The 10,132-nt window shown below is 42.3% G+C and overlaps 1 protein-coding gene across 1 annotated transcript; it reads right to left on the reverse strand.

Annotated features, from left to right (window-relative positions):
- Positions 1-1,205: 1,205 nt before the first annotated feature.
- Positions 1,206-2,513, reverse strand: LOC116212147. The gene has a single exon (XM_031546720.1). The coding sequence runs from the start codon at positions 2,511-2,513 to the stop codon at positions 1,206-1,208; it is 1,308 nt and encodes a 435-aa protein (XP_031402580.1).
- Positions 2,514-10,132: the final 7,619 nt, after the last annotated feature.

Raw genomic sequence — 10,132 nt, forward strand, 5'->3', positions numbered from 1 at the left:
TACACTTCTTAACATTGATAATCAACTTATTATTCCGCAGCACAGTCAATACCTCACATAGATGCATGAGGTGGTCATTGGTCGATCTGCTATATATCAAAATATCATCGAAGTAGACAACTACAAACCGGCCGAAAAAAGGTGTGAGTACCTGATTCATCAATCGCATAAACGTACTGGAAGCATTTGACAACCCGAATGGCATTACCAACCACTCATAAAGCCCATCTCTAGTTTTAAATGCAGTCTTCCACTCATCTCCTGGACGAATTCGAATCTGGTGGTATCCACTCCGAAGGTCAATCTTGGAGAACACCACCGCCCCGTGTAATTGATCCAGCATATCATCAAGCCTTGGAATGGGAAACTTGTATCCCACCGTAATCTTGTTAATGGCCCTGCAATCGACACACATACGCCAGCTCCCATCTTTCTTCGGAGTCAATAATGCAGGCACGGCACATGGACTCAAACTCTCTCGAATATGACCTTTTCTTAGCAGTTCCTCTACTTTCTCCTGGAGTATTGCACTCTCGTGTGGACTCATGCGATAATGGGGCAGATTAGGTAAGCTTGCTCCGGGCATCAAGTCGATTTGGTGCTGAATATCTCTCATTGGGGGCAACTCATCTGGCAACTCCTCAGGAATGATCTCTTCAAATTCTGCAAGTAGGGGCTTCACTTCCTCTGGCACCTCCACGATTTGCTTCTGCAATGGTAAATCCTTCACAATCAGCACATGCAATTCCTTTGACTCTTTAAAATCAGCTTCAATCTCCCGCTCCGAATGAGTGTCTATCAAAAACGCTTTACCCTTCACTTTCGGGACAGCTTTGGGCTTAGGTTTCTCTGATAAGGGTACTAGGGTGTAGCGTACCCCTTCCTTTACGAGCCGATACACATTCTCTTTGCCATGGTGTTTTGCATCAGTGTCATACTGCCAAGGTCTCCCAAATAATAGGTGGCAAGCTTCCATATCCACAACGTCGCAGTACACCTCATCTCGATATTTGCCAATGAAGAAAGGAACCTTGCATCGTTCGGTCACTCGGATATCACCCACTGACTTTATCTAGCCAATCGAATAAGGATTTGGGTGCTTCTTAACTGGCAACTCTAGCTTCTCAACCACAACTCTTCCTATGATATTCTCTTGACTTCCACTGTCAATAATCAAGTTGAAAGTGCGTGAATGAATGTTGCACCTAGTGCGAAATAGCTTGTTTTTCTGGGATTGATTGGTCTTCTTGCTTAGGTGCGAGCATCAACTTCCGAACCATGTATGTCTGCTCATAATCATCATCACCGCTGTATTCTTCATCTTCCTCTTCCTCTTCCTCAGGATCGCAAAACACATCTTCAACATCTTCCTCATGCTCCACCAAAGCGATAGCCTTTCGCCGAGGACAATCACTCGATCGATGACCCGGCTGGTTGCACTTGAAGCACTTTGCTGTGAATTGCATGGCAAGAGAATTTTGGTTCCTTGAAGCTCCAGTCTCGGTGGCCAACTTTTTGCCAGCTGATTTATCGAAATTTCCTTGACCTTGCTTGTTTAATCCGGGTTTTTTAGTAGCTTGGCTTCTTTCTGCAGAGACTTGTGATGATTCTGCATAATTCCTGCGGTATGAATTTCCCCTGTCTTGCGTCATCATCTCAGCCTTGAGAGCTAAACTTCGAGCATCATCCACCGTTGCTACCATTTGCACGCCAATCTTGTCCCGAATAGTTGGCTTTAAACCTTCCATATACCGGGCAACTTGTTGGCTCTCTAACTCGTTTAGAGCATTACGCTCCGCCAACCTTAGGAATTCCGCCGTGTAATCATGGACGGACCTCGACCCTTGCACACACCTCTGGTATTTCATGAAAAAATATTGCTCATAATCTGGAGGAAGAAATCTAGCCCTCAACATTCGCCTCATGCGTTCCCATGTTTGGATGGGCTGCTTCCCTACACGTCCTCGGTTTTCTTGCACACGATCCCACCAAGCAGATGCTCCTCCCTTCAATCGGTATGCCACCAGCTTCACGCGCTTCTCCTCGGGAACCTCCGCGCATTCGAAGAGCCGGTCGACTTCTGAAAGCCAATCCAAGAATTCCTCGATGTTTAAGCATCCGTTGAAAACGGGAATATCGGCCTTCAAACGAAAGTCTCCAGCATCTTGGCGATTTCTTTGATTCCTTCGTGGATGAACAAATCGATCGTATGCAACTCCACTCTCCTCATCTGAATCTTCATAATATTGGATCCTACGGGGAACACGTTGAACAACGGGTGGCTCACGAGGAAAAACTCGCCGTGCCTGACCGCCGTCTACCGCATTCTGGTCAGCACGCATGTTTAGAGCACCAAGCATGGTACGTAGCTCCTCGAACCTCTGGTCCAGTCTTTGCTCAAACCTCCGCTCGAGAGTCCGCTCCATCCTTTCGATCCTCTGCTCCAGTGCTTGAATCGCGCCCACCTCCTGCTCTTCGGCATTAGGGTGGTTGTGAATCGCCTCGTCCGCCATGATCATATTTAGGCAACTCCTGCTCTGATACCAACTGACGCAGCGCAGATCACGGTTTCTCGCGCCTAAATCTGAATTTTAGACTCGAAGGGAATAGAACACGGCTAAACCCTAGCAATATGCTGAAAACAAAGAGTTATGGCAAACTCAAAATATCAATCAACAAAAGGTGTTTTTCTGCCCCCTCTTACAATGAGGTGAATAGCCTATATATAGAGGGAATACACCTCCATTGACTCTAGAATAGGAAACTGACACCTATACTCCTCTAGATTACTTTCCTAAAATTGAACAAGGAAATAATATGAAATAGGAAACTTCAGACTCCTGACTCAAGCTAATATAGGAAACAATATCTAATTAAGAGAAATTGTACTATGGCAATATTCTTCTCTAGCAGCAGCCGAAGTCTTCTAGAATATGGGCTGTCACTTTAGGCGGGACTCCTCGTCAGTCTCCCCCACTTGTGGAAAGCTCGGCCTCGAGCTTGTGCTTAACTAAGGATATAATGGCTCCTTCGAATCATAGTAGGGGTAAATGTCCGCCACATTGAATGTGCGTGAAATACCCATGGACTCGGGAAGATCTATGACATACGCATTGTCATTTATCTTTTTCAACACCTTGTATGGACCATACTTCTTCGGCTTCAGCTTGTTATAACTTCCAACTGGAAATCTTTCTTTCCGAAGAAACACCATCACCATATCCCCTTCTGAAAAGAGTCGCTCTTTGCGATGCTTGTCGGCGGCCTTCTTATACTTCACATTTGTAGCTTCCAGCTTTTGATGAACTTGTTGCTGCATTGATTGCACCTCCTTTGCCATGCTTTCAGCAGGAGCATTGCCTTTGTAGGTCTTTGGTGGCTTGATCAAATCGATAGCATGCCTTGGAACCTTTTGATAAACTATGGAGAATGGAGACCTCCCAGTAGCACTATGAACGGCACTATTGTAGGCAAATTCGGCTTGAGCAAGAGCGAAATCCCACTGCTTCGGTTTTTCTCCACAAATGCTACGAACCATATTTGCCAAGGTCCTATTCATCGATTCTGTTTGACCATCTGTCTGTGGGTGAGCTGTGCTACTGAACTTTAATGAAGCATCAAACATTTTCCATAAGGTAAGCCAAAAATGGCTAAGGAACCTAGTGTCTCGATCTGAAACGATGGACTTAGGAACACCGTGCAAACGAACCACCTCTTTGAAAAACAATCGAGCCACACTTGAAGCATTTGTAGTTTTTCGGCATGGTATGAAGTGTGCCATCTTCGAGAATCTATCCACAATAACAAAGATCGAATCCATACCCCGTTGAGTACGAGGCAACCCCAATATGAAATCCATTGACAAATCCTCCCATATATCCTCAGGTACCGGCAACGGTAGATAGAGACCGGTGTTTTGCTTCTGTACTTTAGAAGTCTGACACGTATGGCACCTCCGCACGAACTTCTCCACATCACGACGCAATTTAGGCCAATAAAACCTCTCCGAAACAGCAGCTACGGTCTTGTCACGTCCAAGATGTGCAGCTAGTCCTCCACCATGTAAATCCCTAATCAGTTTCTCTCGGAGGGATGAACGAGGAATGCAAAGCTGGTTACCTCTCATCAGAAATCCCTCATGGTTGTGAAACTCTCCAGCCGCTTGGCAATTTTGCACCTTGGACCAAGCTTCGGCAAAATCCTCATCATCCGCGTACTTCTCCTTCAATTTTTCGAACCCGATAAGTTCGCTTCTCAACATTGTCAGCAGTGCTGCACGCCTGCTTAATGCATCGGCAACCTTGTTTTGCACACCTGATTTGTGCACTAGTTTAAAAGGAAACTTTTGAGGAAACGTAGTCCACCGAGCATGCATGTTACTGCTGATCCGCTTCTGACTATTCAAATACTTCAGTGCTTGGTGATCAGAGTACAAAATGAACTCCTTGCCTATAAGATAATGCTCCCAATGCTTCAACGCACGGAAAACAGCATAGAATTCCTTGTCATAGGTTGACCAGCTCCGACGGGCATCGCTAAGCTTTTCACTAAAATATGCGACTGGACGTTTCCCTTGTGATAGAACAGCTCCAATGCCAACACCACTCGCATCGCATTCCACCTCAAATAGTTTCTCAAAACATGGCAAGGCTAGAACTGGAGCTGAGTATAACTTCTCCTTGATCAATGCGAAACTAGCTTCTGCTTCTTCTCCCCAATTAAACCTCCCTTTCTTCAAGCATTCGGTGATTGGGGCCATGATCGTGCTGAAGTCACGTATAAACCGTCTATAGAATGTAGCTAGGCCATGGAAACTTCTTATTTCTCCAACCGTTTTCGGAGTAGGCCAATCTCTAGTTGCACTGACCTTCTCATCATCAACCCGATTGCTTCTGAGCTTACTATATACCTAAGGAACAGCAAGCGCGACGTCATAAAATTACACTTCTTAAGATTGATAATCAACTTATTCTTCCGCAGCACAGTTAATACCTCACATAGATGCATGAGGTGGTCATTGGTCGATCTGCTATATATCAAAATATCATCGAAGTAGACAACTACAAACCGGCCAAAAAAAGGTTTGAGTACCTGATTCATCAATCGCATAAACGTACTGGGAGCATTTGACAACCCGAATGGCATTACCAACCACTCATAAAGCCCATCTCTAGTTTTAAATGCAGTCTTCCACTCATCTCCTAGACGAATTCGAATCTGGTGTTATCCACTCTTAGCAGTTCCTCTACTTTCTCCTGGAGTATTGCACTCTCGTGTGGACTCATGCGATAATGGGGCAGATTAAGTAAGCTTGCTCCGGGCATCAAGTCGATTTGGTGCAGAATATCTCTCATTGGAGGCAACTCATCTGGCAACTCCTCAGGAATGATCTCTTCAAATTCTGCAAGTAGGGGCTTCACTTCCTCTGGCACCTCCACGATTTGCTTCTGCAATGGTAAATCCTTCACAATCAGCACATGCAATTCCTTTGACTCTTTAAAATCAGCTTCAATCTCCCGCTCCGAATGAGTCTCTATCAAAAACGCTTTACCCTCCACTTTCGGGACAGCTTTGGGCTTAGGTTTCTCTGATAAGGGTACTAGGGTGTACTGTACCCCTTCCTTTACGAGCCGATACACATTCTCTTTGCCATGGTGTTTTGCATCAGTGTCATACTGCCAAGGTTAGCTGAAACGCCTTCTCTTGTTCTTCTCCCAATGTAAATCCAACGTTTTTCTTGATCACTTCAGTAAATGGTGCTGCTATTCTACTAAAGTCCTTCACGAACCGCCGATAGAAACTAGCAAATCCATGAAAACTACGAACATTACTTACACTTGTGGGGCTAGGCCACTCTTGGATTGCATGTACCTTCTCCTCATCAACCTGTATACCTCGTGCACTAACAACAAATCCCAAAAATACAAGCTTATCGGTGCAAAAAGCACACTTCTTCATATTAGCAAATAACTTTTCCTTCCTAAGCACATCTAAAACAGATTTCAAATGTACCTTATGATCATCTAAGTTTTTGCTGTAAATGAGTATATCATCAAAGTAGACAACCACAAATCCACCTATAAATGCACGCAAAACATGATTCATAAGTCGCATAAAAGTGCCTGGAGCATTAGTCAAACCAAAAGGCATAACTAACCATTCATACAAACCGTATTTTGTTTTAAAGGCAGTTTTCCATTCATCTCCTTCTTTCATTCTAATTTGATGATAACCACTCTTTAAATCAATTTTAGAATCAATGTAGATCACAAAGAAAGGGAAATAACAACTTTAGAATGGTCTGAGGTACAAAATTTGGATCAAATTGACAACGATGTCTTCTTTCTTTTCTTTCGATATTTTTTTTTTCAGCTCTGTATTTTTTTTGGCCGAATTTATTTTTTTTCAGCTCTTTTTTTTTTCTAGTAATAATCCACAAAGAACAAACTCGATGAAGCGAAACTCAGCAAATTGAAACAAAAAAAAGGATAGGATAAACCCGATTTGGAGCCTGATGCTCTGATACCAAATGATGCGATTCCCGCCAAGAATGACGAGACCCGACAACTAAAGGAACCCAAGATCGTTCCACGATCAGATTTGATTGACGAACCCTCGACCCGTTGTTTACAACAAAAACAAGAACATTGGTATAACTGACCTCAACCCGTTGTTTAATGCGAAACAAGAACCTCGGTATATAGGAGGACGCAACAAACGGTGATGGAAAGCTGTTTGATAAGTCGATGAAGACGCCACAAACGGTGGTGGAAAGTCGTTTGATAAGTCGTTGATGAACGCCACGGAAACTTCCGATAAGTTCGAATTAGTTCTTCAAGAACCAAAGAGAATACTCTCACAATTTTCTGAATGTTCCTTCCTATTAAAAATTGACTAAGATGAATATATATAGACATAAAGTAATCCTAATCTGGCCATATCTCCTCCTAAAGATAAAGAAATTAAAACCTAGAATATCAATAGAGATATGACATAATCTATAAAGATATGAAATCTAAATACCCCTAGAATATCTCTATGAGATTTAAACTTTAAACAAATCTGATGATATCTTCTGTTGATCATCAACTATTCTAGAAGCTTCCTCAAACACTTGCTGAATTTAGCATTGTCCGGAATCTTCTATAACTTGAATCAAATTGATGGATTTTGTTGATCACGTGATTCATGTCCAATGGGCCTCCACGAATTTGCTTGAGCCCGAACCTCTTGAATCAGGCCATTGAGTTCATCTTTAAACTTCTTTGCTCGTGCTCGCGTAATCGGTCCAATTGGAACTTGAACTAGATCCCTTGAAGTCGTGCTACGATTTGCATCATTCCCCTCCTCTTGAAAAGGATTTGCCCTCAAATCATCACCTACATCAAAAGGAAGCAAATCAACAACATTAAAAGTAGCGCTGACATTGTACTCACCAGGTAAGTCTAGTTTGTAAGCGTTGTCATTGATGCGCTCCTGGACTTGAAAAGGACCATCTCCTCTTGGAAGCAATTTCGAGCGTCTTGGCGCCGGAAATCTCTCTTTCCTCACATGCAACCAAACCCAATCTCCGGGTTCAAAAATCAGCTTATGACGCCCCTTGTTGGCGTGCTTTGCATACTGCTCAGTTCTTCGCTCAATATTGAGTCTTGATTTCTCATGAATCTGCTTGACAAATCCAGCTTTCTTTTTGCCATTAACATGCTCAGACAAAGGTAAAGGAGATAAATCTAAAGGAGTTAAAGGATTAAATCCATACAAAATTTCAAATGGTGAAAATTTAGTAGCGGAATGAATAGATCTGTTATAAGCAAACTCAACATGTGGTAAACACTCTTCCCATGTTTTAATGTTCTTTTTTATGATTGCCCTCAACAAAGTAGATAAAGTTCTATTTACTACTTCCGTTTGACCATCAGTTTGTGGGTGACAAGTAGTAGAAAACAACAGCTTAGTACCTAACTTACACCACAAAGTCTTCCAAAAATAGCTCAAGAACTTAGCATCTGTATCCGAAACAATTGTTCTAGGCATGCCATGTAACCTCACAATCTCCCTAAAGAACAAATCAGCAACATGCGAAGCATCATCCGTTTTGTGACATGGAATAAAGTGTGCCATCTTAGAAAATCTATCCACAACCACAAAAATTGAATCTCTCCCACGTTTGGTCCTAGGTAATCCTAACACAAAATCCATTGAAATATCAATCCAAGGGTCACTAGGAATTGGTAAAGGAGTATACAAACCGTTAGGCTACACTCTGGATTTAGCTTGCCTACACGTAATGCATCTACCACAAATTCTCTCAACATCTCTTTTCGTATGTGGCCAATAGAAGTGTTCTTGCAAAATAGCTAAAGTCTTTGCAACTCCAAAATGTCCCATTAATCCCCCACCATGTGATTCCTGCACTAATAACTCTCTCAGGGAACAATTAGGCACGCATAACTTATTCTCTCGAAACAGAAACCCATCATGCCTAAAGAACTTACCACAAGGGATTTTCTCACAAGCCCGATATTCCTCATAAAATTCATGGTCATCAGCATATAAATTTTTAATGTGATTAAAACCAAGCAATTTTGCATCAAGTGTAGAGAGTAATGCATACCTGCGAGAAAGTGCATCGGCGACCACATTCTCCTTACCTTGCTTATACCGAATGACGTATGGAAACGTCTCAATGAACTCCACCCATCGGGCATGTCTTTTGTTTAGTTTGTGTTGGCCCTTCAAGTGTTTCAATGACTCATGATCGGTGTGTATCACGAACTCCTTACGCCATAGGTAGTGCCGCCACGTCTCTAAAGCTCGAACCAATGCATACAACCCTTTATCATAAGTTGGATAGTTCAAGGCTGGCCCGCTTAGTTTTTCGCTGAAGTAAGCAATTGGTCGTCCTTCCTGCATGAGAATTGCACCTATACCAACACCTGAAGCATCACATTCAATCTCAAAAGTTTTAGAAAAGTTAGGTAAATATAAAATAAAGGAGCGTTGGTCAGCTTCTCTTTGATTAGCTGAAACGCCTTCTCTTGTTCTTCTCCCAATGTAAATCCAACGTTTTTCTTGATCACTTCAGTAAATGGTGCTGCTATTCTACTAAAGTCCTTCACGAACCGCCGATAGAAACTAGCAAATCCATGAAAACTACGAACATTACTTACACTTGTGGGGCTAGGCCACTCTTGGATTGCATGTACCTTCTCCTCATCAACCTGTATACCTCGTGCACTAACAACAAATCCCAAAAATACAAGCTTATCGGTGCAAAAAGCACACTTCTTCATATTAGCAAATAACTTTTCCTTCCTAAGCACATCTAAAACAGATTTCAAATGTACCTTATGATCATCTAAGTTTTTGCTGTAAATGAGTATATCATCAAAGTAGACAACCACAAATCCACCTATAAATGCACGCAAAACATGATTCATAAGTCGCATAAAAGTGCCTGGAGCATTAGTCAAACCAAAAGGCATAACTAACCATTCATACAAACCGTATTTTGTTTTAAAGGCAGTTTTCCATTCATCTCCTTCTTTCATTCTAATTTGATGATAACCACTCTTTAAATCAATTTTAGAAAATACACAAGAACCATGTAGCTCATCTAACATATCATCTAAGCGAGAAATAGGATGACGATACTTTACCGTTATGTTGTTGATTGCTCGGCAATCAACGCACATTCTCCACGTCCCATCCTTCTTAGGTACAAGTATAACCGGAATGGCGCATGGACGCATGCTTTCCCTCACGTACCGTTTCTCCAACAACTCACTTACCTGCCGTTGAAGCTCCTTTGTCTCCTCAGGATTGCTCCTATAAGCTGGTCGGTTTGGAATTGTCGCACCGGGAACAAAATCAATTTGATGTTCAATCCCTCGGATTGGAGGTAACCCATGTGGTGTTTCCTCGGGAAAGACATCCTCATGCTCCAGCAAAAGAGAAACAACAGAACTAGGCAGAGCGATATCAAGTTTGTTAGTATTGAAAAATGCCTCTTTGTACAAAAGTACAATCATCGGCTGATTTAAAAACATTGCTTGCCTGATTTCTGCCATTTTTGCATAAAAATTCTTTTTTTTCTCTCTGATTTTCTCTCAATGGCCGAATTTTGATTTTC

This window comes from Punica granatum, chromosome 6 (genome assembly GCF_007655135.1).
Source record: "Punica granatum isolate Tunisia-2019 chromosome 6, ASM765513v2, whole genome shotgun sequence".
In the NCBI taxonomy this organism is placed as follows: Eukaryota; Viridiplantae; Streptophyta; class Magnoliopsida; order Myrtales; family Lythraceae; genus Punica; species Punica granatum.